The sequence below is a fragment of a genome, unplaced genomic scaffold (genome assembly GCF_019419815.1).
Source record: "Pyrus x bretschneideri cultivar Hongxiangsu unplaced genomic scaffold, Pyrus_bretschneideri_v1 Contig12, whole genome shotgun sequence".
Classification (NCBI taxonomy): Eukaryota; Viridiplantae; Streptophyta; class Magnoliopsida; order Rosales; family Rosaceae; genus Pyrus; species Pyrus x bretschneideri.
In genome coordinates this window covers 9,042,338-9,069,788 of record NW_025999413.1, presented here as the reverse complement: position 1 = coordinate 9,069,788, position 27,451 = coordinate 9,042,338, and the positions used below count along the sequence as shown (strand labels likewise).

At 36.5% G+C, this 27,451-nt stretch overlaps 2 protein-coding genes and 1 long non-coding RNA gene across 3 annotated transcripts; all 3 read left to right on the top strand.

Annotated features, from left to right (window-relative positions):
* Positions 1-9,602: 9,602 nt before the first annotated feature.
* On the top strand, positions 9,603-10,974 carry LOC103947474. The gene is made up of 3 exons (XR_007256029.1): positions 9,603-9,818; positions 9,926-10,381; positions 10,493-10,974. It is a non-coding gene; the product is annotated as an uncharacterized LOC103947474 (long non-coding RNA).
* Positions 10,975-11,198: 224 nt separating this feature from the next.
* LOC103947475 lies at positions 11,199-15,172 on the top strand. The gene is made up of 9 exons (XM_048578488.1): positions 11,199-11,259; positions 11,345-11,668; positions 11,819-11,877; positions 12,239-12,297; positions 12,590-12,754; positions 13,069-13,158; positions 13,274-13,392; positions 13,546-14,263; positions 14,912-15,172. Exons 1-7 carry the CDS (start codon positions 11,199-11,201, stop codon positions 13,356-13,358), a joined length of 843 nt encoding a protein of 280 aa, XP_048434445.1. The 3' UTR covers positions 13,359-13,392; positions 13,546-14,263; positions 14,912-15,172.
* An 8,456-nt stretch (positions 15,173-23,628) lies between these two features.
* LOC103947476 (zinc finger BED domain-containing protein RICESLEEPER 1) lies at positions 23,629-27,451 on the top strand. The gene is made up of 2 exons (XM_009358384.3): positions 23,629-23,783; positions 25,247-27,451. Exon 2 carries the CDS (start codon positions 25,274-25,276, stop codon positions 27,245-27,247), a length of 1,974 nt encoding a protein of 657 aa, XP_009356659.2. The 5' UTR covers positions 23,629-23,783; positions 25,247-25,273; the 3' UTR covers positions 27,248-27,451.

Genomic DNA, 27,451 nt, shown 5'->3' with positions numbered 1-27,451 from the left:
CGTTTTCCTCCCCTTGTTGCTACCCTGGCAACGAGATTGCCTCCACAGCTGAACCCCACAACCACCGGGGTCCTCTCTCTCCTCACCAACTGCTCCTCCGCTGCTTACATCCTCCAAATCCAAACCCAACTCATTCTCCTGAACCTCCACTCAGGCACCACCTTCGACTCTCCTTCATCACCGCCTGCCAGTCCCTCCGCCTCTTAGACAGCTCGCCGCCCACTTCGTAACCCTAATCCCTAAACCCCATGTTTTCACCTCAAACAATCGTTACTTCAAACATGCATGCATACACATATTCGTCGATTGGGCCATCTGTATGATATTTACGTGTTGAACCTGTATGCGCCGTCCATTAGTCATGTTCGAAATTGTGTTTTGTTTGGGTTTTCGGAATTTGGGTGTTGAGCCATGGAGGCTGCTCGGGGAGAAAAACGGAGGGCCGGAGAGGAAAGGTTGGGGAAGCGGGAAAGAGCGAGAGAAATGGTTGGTGGGCCTCAATTTTTAATATTTTATTATTTTTTAAATTAACTATAACGGGGCGTTTGTTTGCCCTCACTAAGTTGGACTGGACTAGCTATTAGTCCAATACTGTGTTTGTTTCATGCTGGGACTAACATTAATGAGACTAAAGGGGATTAGCATGGACAAAACCCTTCACTAAGAGGTCTTAGCGAAACCCCCCAATAACCATGGGACTAGCTAAGACTATCCTCTTTTTCTCGTCCTCGTCATGCTCAACGACCACTCCCGACAGACTCCTCGTCATCTCCGGTCACCTAGATCAATCATTAACTTTCCGACTCTTTCAGATCCATTTCAGAACCAACTTTCATATAAAATATACCAAATTGAAGCTAGGAGTAACAAGATTACAATTTTGCCTGAATCGAGGCTAAAATGTGGTCGAATGTGGCCGGAAAATGGCCTGGAAGTCTCGGCCTGTTTGGGCTTCTTCAAATCCATGACAGATTCGAGCATTCAAAGCTAAGATCTCGGTCCAGGGATGGTGATGAATTTTTTGGCGGTGTTAACTTTATCCAATTTAACGAGGGTTGGCCGGAAAACACATCGGGAAACCTGCAACTCATCGGGAAAATTGAAGCCGTGAGGTTCCGTTCGAACAACGCATAGCTAGAGAGGGAGGGAGGACAGAGAAATAGAGACTGGAATCAATAAGAGTTTGACCAGAAATGAGAAAGAGACATGAATTGAGAGGTCTAAGAGGAAAAAAAGAGGGAGAGGGTGGGACGATGAGAGAAGAGGAAAAGAGTGGGACGGAAATGGTAGGAAAAGATGGAGAAAAAGATAAGATCATAATAAAATATTAATAATTTATATATTAAATAATATAATATTAGAATTTGTTATTATCTAGCTTCTTAGTCCAATACTGCACCAAACGCTTCACTAAGTTAGTCCAGTTTAGTCTAGTCTAAGCCAGTCTAGCTTAGTCCTTGAAGCTAATCCAGTCCGAGATAGTCCGACGCAACAAACGCTCCCTAAGGGTATTGAGGGAAAAATAGAAAATATAATTTCAGAACATTAATTTTTTAGTTCAATATATAAGTGTATTCCACATGTCAAAAGATGAATGTGGAAGACACAAAAGAAACGGTAAATGGGGAGGGATGAGGATCCTCTCCTGAGCTCATGATGAGAATCCTCATGACCACAAAATTCAGACCGTTCAATTTTAATCCAACGGCTCTAAACAGGGGGTCCCCTAAAAAGTTATAATAATTGCAACCGTTGGATTAAAATTGAACGGCCCGAATTTCGTGATCAGGAGGATCCCCATCCTATGCTCAGGAAAGGATCCTCTTCCAACGGGGAGGTAGCTAGAATTCCTTATTATATACGTATCATATTGCACTTTTAGTGCATGGCAGCCACTTTATGGCCTGGTTTAGCATTGAGATGATTAAAAAAAAAGCATGGATGAAAAAAAATTGGAGTAAAATTTGTGTTTGGTAACTCTGCTTATTTTCAAAGTTACTGTCATTTTAAGCTGAAAAGTGGCAAAAAACTGAAGTAGCAAAATGCTACGTTTTTTTTTTTCAAGAGTCAGGTGAACAGTAGTATTTAATGAAACTTTCACAATCTAAAAAATACCCTCCTCCGTTTCTCCTTCTTACTAGGTTGAAGATCGAATCTTCATAGCTGATATTCTTATTTCGCCGGATATGTAGAGGAGGGAGGGGTAATGCGATCCAAGAGGTGGGTTTTTTTGGTGTTTGGGGACTGAGAAATCTGAGAGAGGGGGGAAATGGGCAGATGGGAGATGACTGATTTTGTCCTAATTCTTGCCTTCTGTGGTGTGGTGTGGATTGGAGTGGGCATTTAGGTTTTCCTCGCTTGCACATCGTCCATCAGCGATAACTGGCTTCAAGTTACATGATTCGAGATGATTTTGTGCCAGGACGGGTTTGAAGCCAGAGTTGTTGAAGGTTGTTGTTGGCGAACACCGGATCTAAAACTCATTCGGTGCTACATCTGACATTAAAACGACACTCCGACATCTGGAATTGAAGCTGCGTGGTTGTGGATCCACTACTATGGTGGTTGTGTAGTTAGAGAGAGATGAGAAGCAGATGAGTGGTTGGAGAAAGAGATGAGAAACAGACGGAGAAAAGAGATAGGGAAGAATGAAAAAGGAAATTTGGGAATGGGGAAGATGAGTATCAAACTCAATGCAAGGAGGGGAAAAATAGAATTGGGGGAGGGAAAAGAAGACACGGGGATAAGGGAAATGGGGTGTGGGCCCCATGGCCACACAAAATCCTCACATAAAAATAGTAATATTAAATAAAATATCATAATAATAATATAGTATTATACCTTTGCCGGTCATTTCACATAATCACAGTTGTTTTACATAAAAGTTTACCAAACACTATCATATTGCTTTTTTTTTTTTTCCAAAAGATAACTCTTTTTGTAACTTGTAAGTAGAATGTATATATACAACATACAAGTTACAACGAATCAATTATAAAATGACACATACAGAAGCGGAGCTAGAATTTAATGTATGAGGAGGTTGGGAAAAAAAAAAAAAAGTGAATGTAAAGAAAGGTTTCAATTTTTCAATATTAGAAGTATTCACCAACAGAGTCACATTAAGGGCTACCCTAGGCTGTAGCCCAGGTAGCTTTCGGTAGAAAATAAAATTATTCATGTAGTTTTAATTGATTTTCAAATGTAGCCCATCATATATTTAGTTACTGATTTGAATTCTCTCGGTTTAATTATATAATACAGTTTATAAACCATCTTTTTTCTCATCGCTTCTTGTACGCTTGAATTTGTTTGAATAATGAAAATTCTTGGCCCACCTTGTGAAAAATTTCTTAAGCTAATTGATACTGTGAAAAATTTTCTTGGTTTATAAAAATTTAAATCATTAAGCTAGCCTATTCGGTAAAAAATTTCTAACTCTGCCATTAAAAGTATTTATTACATGTGGAAACATATCAAATTGAGGATATATGTGCAAAGAAAAATGATAAACTAGAAATATTTGATTTTTGAAAAGCCCCATTCTTTAACTTTAAAAATAGCGAGTTTGACACATAATTCGATGTTCGTAATTCTGAGCTTTACAAATTTTGGCATTCAATTTGGATGGTAAAATGATAAACTAGGAATCAAATGGATAGCCATTCTACTAAGATTATTTTTCTTTAAAGAGTTTCATATTTTTACGCAATTTTTCTTAAAGAATTAGGAACTCCATGACTATTGTGAATTATTACAATTTTCATAATTCTCCTTAGTTTTTAAGATCTCAGCCCCACAATTCCCTTTTTTCGGTCTAAATTGCAAAGTGAATGGGCTTCTAGATGCGGTATTTTGTTAGTGATTCTTTCATGGTCATTACTTGTCACATTAGCACAAAATATCACATCTCGCTTACGCGTCTACTAAGTTAGCATCCCAAATCCGTGTACCCATGATTCCAACACTTTTCCATAGAACTTTCTTGCTCCTATTTACTTGAAAATACAATAGATGAATAGTCATTCGATGAAAATTATTTGAATATTCTGGTCAGAATAAGCATATAAATTCAATCACTATGTAGAAAAAAAATTTAGTGTGTCACTTAAGTTGTATAGGACTTCTTGAAACCAAGAGTTTCTTTTTTTCTTTTTTTTTTCTTGAAGTTAAGAATAACAAGTTCTTCATTACCTAGAATAGAATAACCACTTATAATACTGAAATAGATTATATTTGTTGATAAGTGTAAAATTGTATATGGATGCAATCCTTCTTGTGCATCTTGATCAATTTGATTGTTTCTTTGTAGATCTCTATGCGAAGCTTTGTAAATATGTTTCCGGGTATTCCCTTATCATTTCATCCACGCGTTAGAGCTCGCTTAGCCTGACCCAAGCCAGAGTCCATCTAGCCTGACCCGAGCCCGAGTTTGTCTTTTAACAATTGCAAGTCAACGGGCAAAGGAACGTCAACATCTTTATATTAATTTTTTCAATTTGTACGTCTTGGCCACAGTTTTGTGTGTATTATTTGTTGGCTATTGCTCTTTTTTCTCCCTTTAATATATTGTAATTTCCATGAACAATAAAAAGGTTGAAAGAAAAAAAATAAAAAAAATAAAAAAGTGTTTTATTTGTGTTGGCAGGAGCCATGGCAGAAAGAACCTTATCTGAGTTAGTTGCTAGTTGCTATAGAGTCCATGAATCTCAGTCACGAATAGTTCCTAATTTCCATTTTGAGTATGTCACAAATTATATTATATTATATATACTAAAAGTCAGTTAAGCATGGCACTGTTCAGAAAATAATGTACGGACGGATCTACCCCTGGTTTGTTTGGGTTTTGACGCTGGTTTCTTCCTTTTCTATAGTAAAATTCCTACTTTGCCCGCGCTAGGTGGGTGGTTTTCCAGTGGCTGAATTGCCCTTCGGCTTTTTCATGCCTTCTGATTGTTTTTGGCGGTTCGGGCAGGGACAAGCTGGGAATTGTATGTGACATGTGTCGGTCATCCTGCTATTCTCTTTTGGGGTTTATTTTGCTTGCTTTTTGTTTCCGTTTCTCACTTGCATTGGTAGTTTTCTATCACTCTCAGCTTCTTTTTTCTTTTGGTTCCCGTTGTGTGCTTCTCTTTGGCGCGCTTTTGTGTTTTGTTCTTCTCAGCTGTGGTTTTCAGAACGTCGCAGGTGTTTCCTTCGTCTCATAACTCTGTGGTGCGTGATTTTTTTTAGATTTTTGTTTTCCTTTGCAGATTTTTATGTTGGTTTGCAGAGCGGGTTTTCTTCTGTTGCGTTTAAAGAGATCTAGACTTCGTTGGTTTTTTTCAGTACATCGTTTAATTTTTTGTGGTGTTCTTTGTTTGGGTGATGGGTTCGAATGGATTTTAGGGTTTTAAATTGTGAAAGGGTTTTCTTCTGTTGCGTTTAAAGAGATGTGGACTTCATTGGGTTTTTTTTTGCAGTTCATCGTTTAATTTTTGTGATGTTCTTTGCTTAGGTAATGGGTTTGAATGGATTTTAGGGTTTTAAATTGTGAGAGGAGTCGACGCCTGTGGCGAGAGAGGTCAAGGTGCGTCATTTGGGGAAGCAGAGGTTGGGGAAAGAGACATAGGGTGTAAGAAGTGTCGTAGGTGAGCGTTTGAGGTTAGTCACTTGATGAAATTGTTATGGGTCTGTAGTTTTTGAGACTTTGGGTTTTTTCGCATGAGGGAGTTGGTATTGGTTCATGAATTAGTTGGCTATTTTTCTGTTTTGATTTTTCTTTGTTCTTCGTCCCCTCTACAACACCTCCGCCAACATCACTTTCGCTAAATGAAGGTGGAGATATTTAGATACATATTAAGATGCAAGAATTGTATTAATAATTTGGTTAATAAATATAACCTTTTGATACAGATGTCGAGGATCTCTACCATTTGAATGTTTTCCTTTTTTTTTTTTTACATCTTATGTTTGAAAATTTTCCCTTTTTTTTGGCCTCATGATTGCCGTTTTGGTTACGTGATCAACTCTGTCTCTTTGTTTCACAACATGGATGAGTGGATTGCACATCATTTATAATTTTTATTGTTTTTTCTTTATGTGGGTTTGTGGGAATTTCTAATGTGTCGCTGCAATTTCCTCTTCATAGGATAAATGGATAACATTCGCCTAACTCCTGTTAAACAGTTAAGACCATACACAAAGGCAGATAAAATCAAAGTTCGGATATGCAGAATTTTGGAAATCCATGATCCCAGGAACTGTTTAGAAGTACACTGCACTGTGTGTTCATCGATGAAGCGGTGAGGAATCATTGTTTGATTAGTTTAATCAAAAGTAGAGGCAATGACAATTAATTGAGTAAATAATGTTCATGTCGGGATGGTTTTTTACATGTCACATGGTTAAAATTAGTTGTCTTATGGTTTTTTACATCTTGCCTCAGATTATTTAACTGTTTTGATTTGTTATGTTTATTTTATGGTAACAATTTGATTAATGAAATGTGAAGCAACATGTGGTGGAGGGCTGTACATCAGATGGTGATCACGATGTTATGGCCTCCAAAATTGAAGCCGGTGGATGTTATGAAATCATGGATTTTCGAACTGTTAAAATTAGGGCACAATACAAGGTAGTACCACATGAAACCCTAATTTTGTTCACCTCGAAAACAATGTTTCGAAAATTAGCAAGTGTCTTCCCGCCTATCCCTCGCCATCGATTTTTTCTACAAGAATATAACACATTGTACCCTCACTTGAACAGTGTTGACATTCTCACAGGTACTGTTAATCTATAAGTGGATGTGCATGGGTTCAAGTGTGTTTGCATTTGTTTTCCAAATTGCTCTTTAACTTTGTTTATGTTTTAAATAATAAGATGTCGTTGGACGTATAAGCGATGTACAGCCTCTTGAATCCATACAGATTAATCAGAGGATTGCATACAAGTGTGATGTCCGTATCAAGAATATAAGGTTATATTTTGTTTCATATGGATGTTCGTCACATTTGTTTTCAATATTTGTTAATTTGTTGCATTAAAAAAAAGTGATAAGTTTATTCGTTGTTCCCTTTGTCAACAGGAAAGAGGAAGTGATGGTAACGTTGTGGGGGGACATTGGAGAAGCCTTTTCTTCTTTGTCAATGGACGCGTTTTCTTTGCCCGTTGTTGTTTTCACAAGTCTGAAAGTGAAGCTTTACTTGAGTATTCTGTTTTCTTAAAAACTTATTTTTGGCTTATTTATTTTAGTGTCTGCAAATGTTGTTTCATTTAAATTCTCTAGATGTTATATCGTTTTGCACTTTTATTATCTGTCTTTGCTCCGATTTGTCATTATATGTTTTTCTTCTTTGTCGTCAATTAGTTTAGAAACATCTTAATATATCAGTCGTTACTGATTGCTACTGATCTCTTTCTTACTTTGTTTTCTTTTTTATTCAACCATGTCTGTTAAGTAGATTTGAGCATCGGTTTTTTATTAACAGTTAGAAAATGATAAATATTGTGTTATGAATGACTTAGTTGGTTTGAAATGCACCACATCATACAGCTGATTGTCCCACGATTTTATGAAAACTTTTTAAACAGTTGGGTATCTACATATTGTAGATTATCTCTATTATGTAGTTTTTGTCACAAAATGTGATGAGCCACCTTTATTAATATTTTCTTTTTGTTTTCTGTGTTGTGATTCCAACGTGCAAATAAGATCGCTTTAAACAGTACTGGTTCGTCTCTTTTTTTTATTGATCCAGACATCCCCAAAGTCTATGCATATAAGTCAGTGTGAGTGTATTTCTCATTGTCAAAACAAAATAAGACTCTGTTAATTCTTTTTGGTGGAGTATGGTTTGTGTTTTTTTTTTTTTTTAAATTGTTAAACTCATAAAATGTTTTGATGCTTGCAAGTTTTTTGATTATACAGAACGTTTGAAAATGCTCCCTCCCTCTTCGAAACAAGCAAACGAAGCTGAAATTTTGCAGACTGCTAAAATGGTTACGATTGATGAATTAGCGTTTTTGGATCCGGACTTGCACAAGGTATTAAACTTGACGATTCAATTTTAACATTTTCAACATAACTAATTGTGTTGTCATTTTGGCTATTACAAATAAGTGACAAAATGTGTTACAAGATGACACATTTATGTGCAAAGCATCTGTTAAGCGTTTTGACAAGTGCTTCGATTGGTGGTATAGTGCTTGCCCGTATTGTGTAAAACAGATGCACAAGGATCTAACCAGTGGCCAGCTCATTTGCCAAAAACATCCCAACCAGATTCCAACGCCTTGGTAATGTTAAATCGAATGTTTAAAGCAAACCGAATAAAAAAGTTGGCTCTTTCTGGGTGTCCTGTGATTTGTTGTTGTTAGCCAATTGGAACAAATAGATACAGAGAAGGCTAATGACATTCAGTACGGATTATACAAATTTAGTTTCATTCTTTATGCAGTCACACTTTAAAAAATTTTAAATTTTGGATTGTGAAGTGTTTTTGCAATGGATATCCAGAATGGTTCCTAAACATGATGTTCTTTGAAAAATTATTTTTGTTACCATTGTTTTCTCTTTGCTTTGTATTTTTGTCTCATTTACATCATATAAACCTAAATCTTATAATTTTTTTTTCCTGCTGTGGCAAAACTTTCTTTTTCCCCTTTCTTTCGTTTTCCTTTTTCTTTTTTGTTATATTTGGTTACATATGATCATTGTATAATTCAATAAAGTTATTGCTTGTGTGTCACATCCTGGTCTGGGTCCCCACCACATTCCGGGCTCGACTCCACTGTAGCAAGATATTGTCCGCTTTGGGCCCCGACCACGTTCTCAAGATTTTTGTTTCTGGGAACTCACACCATATCTTGGGCTCGACTCCACTGTAGCACGATATTGTTTGCTTTGGGCTCTGATAGCGCCCTCACGATTTTTGTTTTTGGGAACTCACACGAGAACTTTCAGTAGGTCACCCATTTTGAGAATACTTTCGTCCAAACTCGCTTAACTTCGGAGTTTGATGGAACCTGAAGTCAGGGAGCTCCCAAAAGGCCTTGTGCTAAGTAAAGATGAGAATATACATATAAGGCTTAGATGATTCATTTCCCTGGGTAATGTGGGATGTTACACTGTGTGTGATCTGTTTTAGTTCTACTTATTTAGGTATTTAGTTTGTGGCAATTTGTGATTCTCAAAAAATCTCATAAGGTTGAGTTTCTAAATGTAGGTACAAAGTTAATCTCATTCTCGAAGATGAAATGAATGCTTTGATAATCGGTAAATGCGGCGAGAAAGTTTTTGGCATGCCTTGCAAAGACCTGGTAATGAATTAGAGATTGGTGGACCAGCAGCTATTACCAAACGAGTTTCTCAGGCTTATTGGACAAAAGAAGATTTTTCACTTACGATTTGGCAATAGGAGGAATACTTTTAATACAAACGATGTGCTCATTCACAATGTGACTGAGGATACGACTATGCAGCGAGTAATTCCGCAACCTTTGTCAAGAGAAATCACAGTGTCCACCACTGTTTCATCTTCTACTTCAAAAGCTGAAACCACTGAGCAATCATATAAACAAAAGAGGGAATCAATTAGGAGAGCTCTTTTTACCGCCGGCGAACAAAGGTTCGTGCCGTAATAGCTTTTGCAACTATAAATTTCAAATTTCCATATATTTATACTATTTAACATGGCGAACCCGTTTAAAATAGTGGAGCCAAGGAAATTTCAGACACAGATCCAATAGAATTGGATGAAGTGCCAATCAAATTGCTTAAGGAGTCATCCCTGACTGGTGAAAAGTTAAACTCCGCTCCTCCAAAAAGAAGCTAGGTCACTATATTTTAATGTTACCCTTTTTTTTTCTTCTTTTAGACAAGATTTATTCCAGCGTATATTTAATAACGATCTTACCCTTCTAATTTCTTTCGTTTCTCTAGGTTGGTTTTTCAAAAATGGACAGTGCAATAGCAGAAGTTGACTGCAATGCCCAAAAATTCTGATGGTTTTTTGTTAATCTGTATCAAACAATATTTATCTTATTTGGTTGCGATGTAAATATCTCTCTAATCTGAACTTCCTAATATTTTTTGCCTCTACATAGACCAGCACTTGCCAATTTTTTGTATCCGAATGCTGGTTGTGCTTGAAAGGTGGTTCCAAGTGCTAAAATCGAACACATGTCTGTAATATTTTTTTTTGTATGTAAATAAACAACTTTTAACCTTTTGTATCTGCATTGTACAAATTAAACATTTTCTTTATAACCCTTTTGTGAGCTCTCTATTTTTGATGCTGTCAATGTTTTGTCATGCCATTTCTACATCTTCTCAGCATGATGTTGAGTATAGTTTCCCACCTGCAGTCGTTTTGAAGTAATGTTCGTCCAAACTATGGTAAGGCCTCTTTTCTTGATCTTTCTCATTTTGTTTTTATTGTTTTTGTTTTTTAGATTTTTCATTTACACATATATTTTACGTTTAAATTCTCTTTTTATCATCCTACAGATTTTGTCTCTGTAATTAGAAGCTTCATATCGCTGTTTGGTTTCGTTCTTCTTCACTTTCAAGAACGATCCGTGTTTGTTGAAGGTAAATAATCCGTTCAGCCATTTTGTTTTCAATGTATCAAATATTTTACGTTGTTAATTTTCTATTACTTTTGTTAATGCCTCTCTTTTTTTTTTTTCTATTTTTTTCTTTTTTTCCCAGTTCTCTTTCGCTTTTGTTCAATCCATTGTCCTCAGTTGTAATATTTCATTGCATAAATTTGATCACCTGATCTATTGTCAAGCGATATCTTACGTTTTAACTGTTTTAACCAATTTAATCTTAAATTGATCAATGTTAACCCCAACATTTTATTTTCATTTTGTGCACATTGCATACATGTCCACCCAAGTTTCTACCTTTCCTCCGTCTTTGCTTTCATCGTCGGAGCAAAGCCGATGTTTCTTAGCAGCCTCACCGCACCTTCAAAGAATTCTCAAAGCAAATTTTCTTTTCTTTGTGTTGGTACTTGGTAGACACCAGCAGCAGCAAAGTTAGATTGCTTTCTTCAGAGGTAACCCCAACTTTTATATTTGCTTTGTTTTCAATATCTTGGTATTCGAATCGTGATTTTGTCGATGACCCAATTTTGTTACAGTGTCACAAATTGTTGAATTACGCATGATTTTATTCAGACGCAGGCCATTTCACAGAATGAACATTCATGCCCTCCCTAGCAATTTCTGCTCTATGCTCCCTGTTCAACTTCCGTCTCCCTGTTCACCGTAAAACAGTCAATCTGGTGTATGTCTCTCGAACTCTCCGGGCTTGCTTTCATTTCGATCTCCTCTGAGATTGCTGCCACGTAAGTTTCCATTGCTCTCAACCTCCGACTGCTGCCGGAGCTCAAGCTCCTCCTCACCGACCTTCCACCTCTTCCTTCATGCACCACTTCGAATCGAATCACTCGCTTTCTCTCTCCAACTCATCCCATTCTGATTTCCCCCAATCCCATTCCTGATGGCATCCAAATCCAAAATCTTCTTCATCGGCAGCACCGAAAAGTTCATCGTCTAGGCCAGCGCCAAGGCCAGCCACCGCACCTACTTTCTGGTCCGAGAAACTACCCTCTCCAGCCCGACGAAGTCCAAAGTCCTCGAGAACTTCAAGGATCTGGGCTTCAATTTTGTCCTGGTTTGTAAAATTCCCAGCATTTTGTAGCTTTTTAATCCGATTAGCCTATTGGGTTTTGCTTGATTTGTGTATTTATATATTCATTTATAATTTACTGGGTGATCTGTACGATCGGTGCTGCAAAACCTTTATAATCGGACTCTATTTTAGTCTCCGACGTCGGAATTGGGATCAGTCTCGAAGAGCTTTGTGCGTATACCCTTTTCAAGGTACGGTCTTCACCGATTTGAAGTTTTAGTTTGTTTGTGAATTTTTTTTTTCTTTTGCATTTGTAATTTATCCTTTTGTACCTGACCAGTTGTGATCCAATTATTTTTTTCGCGCGTTTTGATTTTCCTGTGAATTTATATGGGTTTAGATTTTTATTGTTAATTTACTGATGTTGGGGGATCATTTTGGCTTATAGATTGGTTTGAACATTTTTCTTTGTTTTTTCCTTTGTGTAGTTTTAGTCAGATTGAAGTGTTCTTTTCAATTTCAGGTTTAATTGAAGTGTTTAAGATTATCTACATATATATAATCAATTTTGAAATTTTAAACTAAATCATTATGCTGCAATCAAACCTACAGATTGTTGGGTCCAAAAGAAGAAGAAGAAGAAGGAGTGAACAACACGAAATTGGCTTTGGGTAAGCTTCCACTCTCTTCTGTGTATAAGCTCTTTGAGAAGTGATTTTGGTTTGTTCTTTCGAAAAAGATGATGGCAATTTCATATTTAGACAGAGAAAACAATAGGCATGTATAATGAAGTGGAATTTTTCGTGGTATTATCAACATGCATGTTATAAAGAATTCTTCATTTAATTTTTTTGGGGTTTGTTTTGTGCTGTTTCATTTGTGAATTGTGTGTTTTGTTGTATCTGATTCCGGTTTTTGTTCTACCCATTACTTAAATTTTGCTGCTTTCTGTTGGATTTTCAGCCACGAGTATACATCATTGAAGAATGTTAATGAATCCAAACATGGGTTTTGGGGTGTTCTTGCTAGAAAAGCCAAAGACATTCTCGACGATGATGATAATGGAGTTCAGGATTATCATTCATCTCAAACAACAAGGACTGATATGCTGTCTATGCCAACAAGGGGGTAAGGTGAGATATAATTTTCGTCATGTCTTTATATCAGCTTGGCATTTTCCAAGGACTTTTAATTGCAGCAGCATTGTTGAATATATAAAGAATGATGCGGTAAACCGGAGAGGGAGTCATCAGCTTATGGATATGTTAACACATCCAATGTGTTGTAATCTTTTCGCTACTCAAACATGTTAAGACATCGATTCTAAAAAAAACTTGGTCTGCTACTTTACTTGTGTGATGTTGGTTTAATCCAACGATAATGCCTAGCTAGGATAGTCTTTCTTTATGTCTTAATTATTGATAGTGCTATCATCATGGCAGGCTTTGTTGGAGCAAAAACTGTGCAGGCAAATGCGTAAGAGTGATGGATTTTGGAATGAAATGCAGAGGATATCGTCTTGTGCTGCTTAAGTAAAAGTTTCCTCTTCTGTTATATCTGTGTGTTGGATATTGTAGAAAATTAATATAAGTTGTATATTCATGATAACTGACTGATTAAGATTACTTACAAGGGGTACGTATGCAGAGGAGAGCTCAGCATGAGGGTGCTGTTGGTTTACCTTGCCTGGATGTGTTGCAGGTGCGGAGTTGTTCAAGAAAAAAGGTTTTAAAGGATCCTTTGCAAATGCAGGATCTTCTGCTAAGGTATGGGAATTCGTATTATTAAATGATAGCATTGCAATCTGAGTGTAATTAGTTTAGTTTTTTTGTGAAATGCTATTTACAATGTCAGAATGTTTCTTTGAATTCAGTTGTAAAGGTTTCTTTTTATATTTTTCCCTTTCTGGACATTTGCAGTTTTGTCCGGAGTGCACATTTTGGTTGTCTGCATGTTGAAGAGGCTGCGAGGAAAGGATGATGGTATGGGAACTTGAATGCAGAAATACTACTTTTACGTTATTCATTCACTATATCGTGTTCACTCTTTCTTCCTATGCAGTCATTAATGCTGGAGTGGCTGGATGTTGCACTGGTCTTGCTATTAGTTTTCCAGATATCCATCGTATTACAGAGTTCGATAATTTATAATTAGCTATCATTGACCGTGCTATTAAAATTTGTATGGAACTCCCGATTTTTGTTGCTCTACTGTGGTTACATTTTTTAAGTGATCAAGCTTTGTGATTGCGTATATATTGGTTGATCTGTTTCTTAAAATTGTGGTTAAAAGAAACCTTTTTGAGATTATGTGAAAATCCATCAATCTGATTAGTTAAATGTCTCTTCAGGTATGATTGGGTCCCAAAAGAAGTTAAAAGACTGCAACTTTATTGAGGACGGAATCATAACCAAATTCTTCTAGCACTTTCTCCGATTTCCCAAAAGGTGAATTACAACAAAAGTGCTCCTCCTTTCTTCAGTGGTTGTTATTATTACCTCAAAACATTTGCATGTATGTGTTTTTTTTGTAAGAAGCTCAAAGGATGATTAAGAAGAAAAGGAAATCATAGATTATAAAATAGATGGACAAAGAGGCGATAGAAATTTCTATGGTCCCAGACCCGTGACATAAAAGGTATAAAATTGTTAATTGATAATTTAACATGAATGCACTGATTATGAATAAGTATGGTTGCTTTTGTGCAATGTATTAAAAGCGTGAGGTGTGGGTAAGGCGTCCGAGGGATAGCCCGGCCTAGGGAGGCGTGAGCACACATATAACAATGTACGCAGACAACACACACATTCATTATATAAAAAAATAAAAATCAGAAAAAAAGGTAGAGAGACGATAGTTCAAGGAAGAGGTATAAGGCAGTTAAAACCTACCCAAAATTTGGGTTTAAAAAAGTTCCTGAGGCGTGACTAGGTGGCTCCGGCGACGCCTTCCGCCCACTCCATCAAACAGAGATGGTAACCCTCACGCCCAACCTCAGAGGACGCCTAAGTGCACCATGAGGTGAGCCTTTTAAAACATTGCTTTTGTGTCCTATTGAATCTTGATTTTGTGGTGTACATTTGTCTGATGGATTATTATTGCCCAATTTGTCCCATTTTTGTTTTCCATGGTACTACTATGAATTTCCACAAAATTTTGTCCGATTCTGCTTCTGTTTATTTCCTGAGAAGGGAAATTATAATAGTAGAATAAATAACCACATTAGAGTTTTGGGTTTTCAAGAGATTAATTTCTATGTTAAGAATTTTGTTTGTTTTGACGCAGGAGTGAACATGGGGAGAGTCGGGGAGACGAAGAGAGAAGAGAGGAAGACTCACTTCGTGTTAGTTCCTTTTACTATGTCTTTATACTTTCAACCAAATGAAATTGTTACTAGATTTTGTAAGGTTACATGTTACTTCTTTATGTAACTTGCAATTTTTTCCAATAGGTTTGTTGCTAATAATCTATTGTAACCACTCTTTTTGCCATTTTTCAATAAGTCACTCTCTAATTTCTCTATAATTTTTTTTCGCATTTGCACAAGTTCAATTGTCTTTCCTATTATACAGTGTAGTTCATTAGTTTGTCATTTAATAAGTGCAACCGTACGTGCAGCTCTGAAGTTTGACGATATGATTATTCTTATAATTTTAATTTTGACATGTGAGTTTAGCTTACTGATTAATGTTGTTTCAGAATTCATGGTGTGTTAATTTGATGAAGTTGCTTCCTATTGTTTTGGTTATCATATACTGGAATTTGAAATGTCAATTGATTCAAAGTCTGCTCTTTTTTTACAAAATAAAGAAAGGGTTTTTTTTTGTGGGGTTGTTGCCCACAAATTCTCTTTAGGCCAAAGAATAGAGCTAGAAGAGTTGCGGTTTGCTTTCATTTAGTTTCCTCTATTGAGTGCAAACGCGTTGCTAATATACTTGAATTGATTCTAAAGATGGTATCTTTTATGGGTTGTTTTACAAAAGAATTTCCCTTCCTTTTGATTCAGTTTTTGATGTCTTTTACTTCAAGCAAGTTAAACTAAGGAATTTAACTTTGCAATACAATTTTTCATACAATTTTCAATCCCGCAGCAACGCGTGGGTACAAATTTCTAGTAATACCTATTTTCCATTTTGAGTATGAATGGACTGCAGAAGCTCCAAGTTCAACCTTTTAACCTAAACTCCTTTTCGATACTAAAACGAACCCCTAGTGTGTAGAACAATAAAGAGTCTTGTACCTATAAGAGAGTCTAAATTAGCGTTTGTTTATATGTCTTTTACTGTTGTTGTACAAATAATTTCTAATTTTTCTCCAAAAAATCATATATCCCTTTAAATGCACGCTGATTTGTTTTAAGTGCTAACAACAGCTTTCTTTAAAATATCCTTTTACACTCATTTTATTCCTTGTATTTTAAAATTGGAGTGTATAATTGTCTTGTTATTTTTGGTCAATAGGGTATAATCGTTTTTACCAACAACTACACATAAAAAGTATTCTTTTTCACATTAAAATTGTATTTAATGGAAAAACATCTTGCTTACATTTGGGGGATAGGATCCTCTTAGGACCCAATTCCTCTGGATTCTTCTTCTTTAAAGGCCAAGTCGGCGTCGTGCCTTTTTGGAGTCGGCGTTGTGCTTCCCCATAGTCGGTGTCGTGGCCTTCCCAAAGTTGGTTATTTGCAATATTGTAATAATCATCGACAACAGACTCTAGCTCGTGGTTCCAAAAACAGATCGTCTAGAAGTTTCTCGATAAACAAACAAAACAAGTGAAGAAGAAGACGTAGGATTGAAGAAGAAGGATTACTAAAGAAGAAGAATTGAAGAAAACGAAGTAGAAGCAAAATTGCAAAGAAGAAAGAAGGAGGATCTTGAAGGATTGGGTCCGGAGAGGATCCTTTCCCCACATTTAGGATTTGTTTGAAATGGTTTTCGTTTGAAATATGCGTTTTCGAAAAGAAAAAAAAAAAAAGATTGCGTGTCTACAAGAAAAAGACTAAAATGTGCTTTTATAGACAAAAAATAGCTTTAACATTTCTATGTCAAAAAATATCAAAATTGCCTTTTGTTATAATATTATGAGTCATTCAATGTGTGGATGACCAACCCACTACATCCCACTCATCCCACTGTACATGTCCTTCCAATAGGAGCTGCCGCTGCTTGCTTTTGGTGCTCCTGCTTTGCCTATAAATCAAAGGAGATACGAAGAGAATAAAAAGATAAAAAAAAAAAAAATGGAAGTGAGAAGCCAGAAGGCTCATGGCAGAGAGGAAAAAGAGAAGAGAGAATAGAGAGAGTTATATTTGTAATCTTATTATTTCAGATTATAATGAAAGCACCATTACTGCCCCGAGGACATACTCCAGTCACACTGACTGTAGAGGAACCTCGTAAATTTTGTGTCTTATTTATTTATTCCACTGCACACACCATCAATTTTATAATACGTTATCAGCACGAGAAGCTCTCGTGTCAATGGAAAGAACAACGCCACAAATCCTGTTCACCTATGTTGCCTGGAATCTCACAGATAAGAAAATCTTTTCATTTCATTCTAAAATCTTTGTACTACTGATTTTCCTGAAGCAAATATATATATATATATATATATATATATATGTTGTTGTATGACTGTATATCATCCTTTGCAGAAGCAAAATAGTACAGACTCAAAATTCGTAGAGAATCTGACAACCATGTAAACAGCCTCCGAACTCCAACTTGTAGACTTCGGATTGAAATACTTTCTTCTTCAAAGTTGTTCGTCCGCCCAGTACCTACAACATATCAAATTTTCAGAAAATTCCAACGGTGCGATCATCCCAGATGCCTGAAATACCAAACCAGTTTCCAATTTCCGCAGAAAATTGGACAGGCACCTTATGAGTACCAAAACTCCATTTCAGTAGCTCAGATCGAACTTATTTCTTCACGAAAGTTTTTTGGTATCCTCTTATCCATATCATACTAAAATTTGAGCTAAATCTAACAATTTGATCTTCTTATAAGTTGCAGACACCCTTGACTCCAAAACTTATGGGAACCATTTCGATTTTTTCGAAACTCACCGGAGGAGGAACACCAATTGGAACTTAGTGTTACTATTATTTCCTGGATAACTAAAATGACTTCGAACTGTGAAATAATAACAAAAGTAAAAGGGATGAAATAAAAGAAAATGGCAGACCAAGAAAAAGAAAAAAACAAAAGATAAGGACTTAATCATTACATTTTCTGTTTTGGTATATTTATGTGCATGGTGTTGGTTTAAAGCTCTATCACAAGTTCTATTTATTTAAAGCAATTTATTTACAGTGGGTAGAATTATTATCCTTTGCTTTAAAGCTTTGATATTTATGTGAATGATGCTGAATCAAAGCCCTTGTCACAAGCATTATTTACTTAAAAGCAATTTATTTACCATGGTTGGAATTACCGCCTATTACTTTAATTTATTTATTGTACTTCTTTTTGTTACGATGAGTACATACTGAACTTGAAGTTTCTTGATCAGATAAGAACATGAAGTTTCTTGATCCTTATCACATAAAATGATTAGACCCGAAGTTCCATCATGCAAAAAGATCAGGAATGAAGTCCCTAGATCCTCAAGATTGGACATGAAGTTTCTTGATAAGTACCTTAAGTTTGAAGTGCCACAACTTAAATAAGAGTTCTAATTCATAAGCTATTAAATAAGGACCAGAAGTTCATTGATGTATGGTACATTTTGCTAGAGAGTTTACATCTCGAAGTTTTGATGATTATTGCATGTCATTGGACATTGATGTTGAACATCATGTTCCTCATGTTCATACTCAAAATTATTTAGCAGAAGCATTTATTAAGCGAATGAAATTGATTACCTGCGCTCTGCTCATGAAAACGAGATTGCAAGTTTTCTACATGTGGACATACCATTATACATAATTCACTATTAAGTTTGGTTGAGACCAGTTACCAACCATCAATATTTTTCAGTACAACTCGTATTTGGGCACCAGCTAAACATTACACATGTACGAGTTTTTGATTATGTTATCTATATGCCTATTGCACTGCCACAATGTACTAAAAATGAGGCTTGAAGTCAAACTAGGAATTTATGTTGAATTTGATTCACCATCTATCATTCAACTTTTGGAACCCTTGACTGGGGATATGTTTACCGCGCGGCTTGCAAACTATGATTTTGATAAGATAGTTTTCCCGCCGTTAGGGGGAGAAAATAACATCGTTCCAGAAGAATGAAGAGAATTTGTCTTATTTTGATTCATGAAGCAATCAATGTGAAAAACAAAGTGAATGATGCAACGATATGCAAATCAAATGCCAAATGCATTTAATAATGCAACGAAAGTGATAAAATCACATATGTTTGCTGCAAATGTGCCTACATGAATTGATGTTCCTGTTAAACAAAATAATGTGGTAGCAAATCTGTTACACACTTGAAGCGTGGTAGACCCTTAGATTCAAAAGGTTCAGTACTTCGAAAGAAGAAGAATATGACACTACTGAACTATTAAATTCCTAAAGCCTAAATGTTGCATGCTGGAAACATGACAGTCGCCGTATGGATACATGTCCCAAAAAGGAGAATCCACGAATATGGGAATATTCATGTCTCATGCATGAAGCATGATAGACATATAGGTTCCAATGACTCAACTCCCGAAAGTGGAGATTAAAATCCCAACTCTATAACGCTCAAGAGGAGGTTATGATCCGTATTCTCTAAATTATGACTATCCTGGAAGAAATAGTGTAATGCCCTTGAAGAGGCAATGGATATCCAAAGAAATGAAAAGCTTTTATGCATGTGCATGCGCATGAGAATATGGAATCAATGATTGATAACAATCAATGGTAATTTTGGTTTTTACAAATAGCTACTAAATTCATCAATGAGCTGTATTGATATTGAGTTACGTTCTTTTGTTCGTCGACGAAAGGAAATATTATTTGCCAAAAATGGAGAAAGGCAATTCCATTACAATCTCGTAAGAACGTGGAAAAATAGGCCTATTTATATGTGTATATAATACAAATAGCCAAAAAATGTTGAACCAAAAGAGGTTACATATGGGCATTTGTAATACAGTGAATTACACTCACATGATATTACACAAGGTTACTAATTAAAACTTGAAATTGTGCTCTTATAAACAAGTTCATATGAATGGAGAATTATATACGAAAGGTTATGAGTCGCCCACATCATATCTCCATAAGTAAATCCCTCAAATATACATGGAAGCAAGTTGCTCTGTATAAATTCCAAAGAAAAATATGTCATGAAGTGTAGAAAATACTTGAAGGATTCAAATTGCTTGAAGAAAACCCTAGAAGGGTAAAGCATAAAATATGTCCTTAATACCAATAGATGGTATAAATAAATTGCCTTAGTGAATACTATCATTATGATATTATTGTAACATACTAAAATCTCTTGCAAGAGTCAATAATATTAGATTTAGACTCTTGAAAAGTCTAAAAAGTTTATACAGTGTTGAGAGAGAGATTGTTTCGAATTGCAAAATTGAACAATATGCCAACACGAATCTTATCCATGATGTTTATAAAGAATCATATGGATTGAAGATTATGAGTTGAATACTCAAATTATTTAGACAATAAAAATGATCATTTATCTTCGTGAAGGTAAAGATAAATTGATATGTAGTCCAGAAGTACCACATCTTAGTGAAGTATATGCTTAATTGTATTTGGTATAATATATTGAATGAAATAAAGTTTATCTATTTATATCTCCTATAAATTACATACACATGAGTTAAAACAAACAAACAGGAGGAAACCTTCACAAAGGTTGCTCATGTGAAGCCTCAGTACTTGGAAGTACCCTAGAAGAGGAGGCACCAAAGGTTGATTATTTGGAGCCTCAGTACTTGGTGAAACTCCAGATAGCTGAGACAATGAGTGTCTTTGGAATAAGGACTCGAACCCCCGATTGTCCTTTTGAGTCCAACCTTTGGATTCCAGTAGCTGGTCGAACTTTCTTTTCTTGCTCGTCGAGTAATTATTTGCAAGCATGTGTAACATTTTATTCTCGTGCTTTAGCTCTCTAATCTCTTGTTTAAGACTTGCCACCTCAGCCATCAATGATTCAACTTGGTAAGTTCGAGCAAGTAGGCGTTGACCCATATTAGAAACAGAGCCCACACACTAAATATTGAGAGCCAAGGAGTTTTGAACTGCCGACTCATCAGACCGGTTTGAAAAGATTTTGTTATCCTTGGGAGTGAGAAGATTCCTAGCTACCATTATAGCGGTTAGGTCATTCTTCATCACAGAGTCACCAACCGTAAGAAGACCATTAGAAGATAAGAAGGACGGGCGCCATTTATTATCTTGATGCGGCTCGTCTGTACCACTCCTAAAACTCAAATCTATGCAAATGTTAAATGGGTAAGCCATTTTTCAGAAATGATGAAGGAAAAATGAGATCAGATAAAATCTCAAAAGTGCAAAAAGGGGAAATTTCTGCCGGCAACAATTTTCTGAGTGTATCTGAACAAAATTGATATATCTATAAAAGAAGAGGTAACAGGGTCACCTGTTCAAAAATCGAAGAGACACCGCTCTCTGAATTTCAAAAGCCAAATTTTCAGGTTAAAGTTCGTCAACATTTCTTAGACACAATCTCAGCTTTTGGATATTGCTTGCAACTTTGTCAAAGATCTCTGATAAAGTTGAAAACGAGTGAATTTTACTGTTCTAATTACACCACAGTTGCTGACAAGAGTAAAGACATAGCACCACTACCTGTTATTGGGAAATCCCTATATATGTCGACCTCTATCTTCCATAATAAGGCAGACCTATAAAAATATTTAACTCTTCTTTCTTTCTGAGAATGCATCTTCAACAAAGTATCTCGAAATACTCAGTTTTCTTCATTTTCGAGGATACCTCTTCAAATAAGTCACACCAAAGCAAGAATATCTCATATCATCAGGGACGAGAGCAAAAGTATCTCATATCATGCAATCCCCCTGTCCTTTTCTTTATCCTTTTTCTCACCTAGAGGACTAAGGAGAAAGAAAGCAATTAATTAGAACTTGAAATCAAATTTCCAGTCAGGAACCGACTGCCTGGAAACTTTACTGATTGCTTATCTAGCATTGCTCTCGAGTACTCATTTTCAACTGCTGATATGATGATTGGAGCTACCAAGCATGATGAGTCGCTGAGAAGTGATGTTCTGAAAGACCTTTCAAATGCATGGTTTGCATTCCACTCCTGCATTAGAGGACAAATACTGTAAGAGAAGATGCCAAACCTTCATAGGGAAAATAGCACTTCTGCAAGGAGAACAAATAAGGTAAGCGAAAATGATACATTGAAGTATGTGGAGACAAGCACAACAAAACACGAACTAATCAACAGAGCCGAAGATCACTTGTCATGTGGAGCTGCTCGTGGTTCCATTTCATTCAAGGACAAGTCCCAAGGATCTTGAAGAAATCACAAGTCTGATTCAAGATCAAGTGTCCAGCACCTTTGAATCAAATTTCACTCTAGATAAAAGGAGTAAATTCATACCTTTGGTGCAAGTCTAGCAGAAAGCCCTCCAGCCCAGTTTAAGAAATATCATGTGAAAAGTCAACAAGTACAATAAATGTGTTACTACTCATCAGGGGGAGCATCCAAAAATAGATTAAGGTTTTAACGAGTCAATCGTAGACTTATGGCCATCCAATGGGAGTGCTATAATATTATGAGCCGTTCAATGTGTGGATGGCCAACCCACTACATCCCACTCATCCCACTCTACATGTCCTTCCACTAGGAGTTGCCACTACTTGCTTTTGGTGCTCCTCCTTTGCTTATAAATCAAAGAAGATACGAAGAGAATAAAAAGATAGAAGAAAAAATGGAAGTGAGAAGCCAGAAGGCTCATGGCAGAGAGAGGAAAAAGAGAGGAGAGAATAGAGAGAGTTATATTTGTAATCTTATTATTTCAGATTATAATGAAAGCACCACTACTGCTCCAAGGACGTACTCCAGTCACACTGACTGTAGAGAAACCTCGTAAATTTTGTGTCTTGTTTATTTATTCCATTGCACACACCGTCAATTTTACAACACCTTTGATTATTTGGAAATGCTTTCATTTCTTCACAGAACATCATTTTCAAATGAGCCTCCCTATCTCCAATTTCTCCGATATTTATATTTTGGAATTGTAAGGTCCACCCTGTTAGAATTCCAATGGTGGCTACTACAATTGGTAATGAGTATTACAACACTAATAAAAGCTCAAGATCAATTCATAATTTCGATGTTGTTCATATATGTTCTTAGATTATTAAGTGGAAAGGCCCTCGTGCGCCATGGCTCAAAATTAATTTTGACGATTAAGTGGTAGGATCTCAAGCGGCTACAGGTTTTGTCATCAGAGATCATAATAGGTCTCCTATTATTGTTGAGACTCGCAATCGAGAGAATACTATATTTGTTGTTGAAGCTCTTGCCTTACGTGATGCTTTGAAGTTTGCAAAAGTCAAAAAGTTTTAAGGATATCTGTGTTGAAGGTGATTCCAAGCTTGTTATCAATTCTATTTTAAACAAGTGAAGAATGCCTTGGCGATTGAAGACTATTATCGAGAACATCAAATTGCTTGCACGATCATTTTCTTTTATATCTTTGACTCAAGTCTTTTGAGAGGCGAATTTTTTTGCTGATGCCATTACTAGCGTAGGACATTCTATTCATGATACTTTTATTTGGGATAGGACTTTACCCACTACTGCTAGAAATGCTTTTCTCTTCGATTATATTGATAGCAGTTGAAATGGTGATTTCTCTCCTTGAATGAATTTATTTTTCCATTAAATTTTTTTTTTTTTTTTTTTGTAAAAAGCTTTCTAAAATGAAAAAGTAAAAATAAATTCCTCATTTTAACACAAAAGGGTAGATTAGTAATTGAATTAAGTCCTTGCTTCGTTACCCATTCCCACCGCTGCGCGCTTTGTCACCAAATTGCTCTCCTGCTTCCATATTTACCCACACTGCCACTCTCCCTGTCTCAGTTTCACACAACACCCGCAAACCCTAGCGACCCCAATTCTTCTCGTCTCCCTCGCAAAGTCGGCGTCTTTCAGCTTCTCCCACAACTGTACGTCTCCAAACCCTGATCTTGCTATTTTTCCTCTGTTAATTTTGAAACATGTCGTTGAATTTAATTCAATTTTATTTATTTATTTTCGGGTTTGAACCCTAAAATTGGGTCCGAATCCGAATGTAAATCGGGGCTTTATTTGTTTCTGCGTTTGTTGTGGATTCTGTTGTATTGTTTTTATATTTGTATGTTGGGATTCCGATCCAAGAACCGCAATTGAGTTTTAAAGTGGGCCCTTTTGACCCGTCCGGCTGCGACCCACTTCGAGTCGGGTTCGGTCAGTCGGGACCCGGAATCCGGCTTCGATCCGGCGAGCCAGAAGCTCGTCTTTCCCAACCTAATTACCCGTGTCTGAAATGCCCGACCCAGCTTCTTTCTCTAGGTCATGGACCCGGGTTCAATTCTCGGGTCGAATTTCTGGACCACTATTATGATTCCTTCAATATGTTCTCTTTTCCCTCATGCTTCCTTCTTTTGGTACAAATAGAAGAACTAGTCATCTTTAATGTTCTTAGGAATTTGTTGCAAACCCGTAAATTTTCAATTTTATGATGCTTGGCATGGTAAATTTTCTAATGCATGGTTGCTTTGCATATTGCGTTACTTGTAGAACGATTGCACGAAAGTCGTAGTTATTTTACGGCAACCCTTGTTCCGGTTATGGTAGAGAGTGATTCTGCCTGTACTGCCTGCAGTTTCAGAGATGGTGTCTTGCTTCATACTCATTAATTGCTGTAAAAGTATGCGGTATTCGTTGTGTGTTCTTATTGAGACGACTATGTGCCCATTTGATAATAACACTCTGGAGTTATTAATGCCATTTTTCTGCTGAAAGAAGAGAGATGCATTAGTCATCAATCCAAAAAGCTAAATCGAGATTTGTGTTCTTTTTACTTGGTCATGGATGGCACGGGTCAAATCGTGTTTTTGATTTGCGTCATAACAATTCATATTATATGCCTGTTCGATTCTGTTAATAATTTCTCTTCTTTTGACGTCTCTAGCTCAGCCTCTTTGAATTGGCTGATGTTATCTTTGAGAAATTTGTTACTTTGCAACCTGCATAACTTATTACTTAAGTTAATTTTGCACCTTAACTGTTGGATATGGATGCCCTGTTATATTTTATTTAGTGCCAGCATGAGTGTAGGGTATTTGGATACTTAGTTTACCAATCTTGCCTATACAGACATGCATAGACAGAAGCCTACCACTAATTTTTGTCGTATAATTGTTGTTCGCCATAACTATGAGACTATTATTAATCCTTTTAGATTTTTTCACTTCTGTTGTGTGAAAATGCACGGGCAAATGTTTGTGAATTTTTCTTTTAAAAAATAATATGTTATTGTATAGTAGTCATATCTTTGAGTCGACTTCTTGTTTTGATTCTTTCTTTTCCTTTTTGAGTTAGCAATCCTACCACTAATAATTTATAGATATATGTTTTTGATGCGCAGATACTGGTGAAGTACTAAGTCAATGCAATGGATATGTCTGATGCGGTGAACATCAAATCAACCAGATTAAAATCTGTCGTGTGGAATGACTTTGATAGGATTAAATTGGCTGATAACACATGTATTGCTGTTTGTAGACATTGTAAAAAGAAACTCAGTGGATCAAGTACCAGTGGGACATCGCATTTGAGGAATCATTTAATTAGGTGTCAGAGAAGATCTAGTCTTGGCATACCTCAACTCTATGCAGCAAGAGGAAAGAGAAAGGAAGGAACTTATTTCAATTTGGATCAACAGCAGAAAAAGGATGAAGTTATTAACCTCGTGAATATTAGGTTTGAGCAAGAGCAGACAAAAGATGACATCATCAACTATGGAAGTAATAACTTTGATCAAAGGCGGAGTAGATTTGATCTTGCCCGAATGATTATTTTACATGGGTATCCTTTGGATATGGTTGAGGATGTTGGATTCAAAGTGTTTGTTAAGAATCTACAGCCCTTATTTGAGCTTGTGACATCCAAAAGAGTTGAGGCTGACTGTATGGAGATCTATGTGAAAGAGAAGCAAAAGGTGAATGATGTGTTGGATAAATTGCCTGGTAGAATCAGCCTGAGTGCGGATATGTGGACTTCTTTGGATGGTGCTCAGTACTTGTGTTTGACAGCACACTATATTGATGATTCTTGGCAATTAAATAAGAAGATTTTAAATTTTATTGTCGTTGATTCTTCTGATACAGAAGACAAGCATTCAGAAATTATCATGACATCTTTAATTGAATGGGATGTTGATCGTAAGTTGTCTTCTATGACCTTTGATAGTTATTCCACCAACGACAACATAGTCATTAGAATCAGAGACAGGCTGTCCCAAAACAAGTTACTTTATTGTAATGGTCGGTTATTTGATGTGCGTTGTGCAGCAAATGTTCTCTATATGATGTTTCAGGATGCTCTAGAAGCACTTTGTGAGATAACTGATAAGATTCGAGGAAGTATACGGTATGTCAAAAGTTCGCAAGCATTACAAGCAAAATTTGACGAGATAGCTCAACAAGTTGGAGGTCAGAGTAAGAGGTTCCTATGCCTAGATAATCAAATGCAGTGGAACTCGACATATGTTATGCTTGAAATTGCTTTGGAGTACAGGGACGCATTTTATCTTTTGCATGCAAATGACATTGTCTACACAATGTGCCCATCCGATATTGAATGGGATAGAGTGAGTGTCATTACGAGCTACTTGAAGCTCTTTGTTGAGGTTACCAACAATTTCACAAAATTCAACTCTCCAACTACAAATTTGTATTTTCCTGAGCTTTGTGAAGTATACTCGCAGCTGAATGAGTGGTGCAAGAATCCAGATGATTATGTCAGGTCTCTGGCTTTTAAGATGAGAAGCAGATTTGAAGAATATTGGCAGAGATGTAGCTTGGGTTTAGCGGTTGCAGCCATATTAGATCCTCGATTCAAGATGAAATTGGTAGAGTATTATTATGGGAAAGTTTTTGGCAGTGGCGCTCCAAGCCATATTTCTGGTGCTTTTGAGTGTGTCAAGGCACTGTTTAATGAACATTCAAACTGCTTAGCTTCCCTTGATCAAATTGTGCCTTGGCAAGTAGGTGGTAGTTCTCACTTTCCCGGTTCTGAAAGGGAGTCGGGGGATAGGCTGAGTGGCTTTGACAAATACATTGAGGAAACTACTCAGATCGATGGAACAAAGTCAGATTTGGACAAGTACTTGGAGGAGCATGCCTTCCCTCGTCACGCACCAGGATTTGACATATTAAATTGGTGGAAAGTTCACGCTCCTAGGTACCCTGTCCTATCTATGATGGCCCGCAATGTGTTGGGAATTCCTGTGTCAAAAGTTGCGAAGGACTCAGCATTCAACACCGGAGGAAGAGTGCTCGATCGTGATTGGAGTTCCATGAACCCAGCCACTGTCCAAGCATTGATGTGCGCGCGGGACTGGATACGAAGTGAACTCGAAAGTTAAATTAGGTCAATTTTGTTCCGTTTAATTACATTTTCGGTGTCTACATCTTTCATGTATTCCGGTGCAAATTGGAAAGCCAATTGTATGGGTCTCGTTTCAGTTTTTCTGTCTTTCAGTAGGTCTTTCCATCTCTCAGTAAACTCCCCTGTTGTAGATTTTTCCAGATATTGTACATACTACTGAAATATTATGTCAATTTTTACA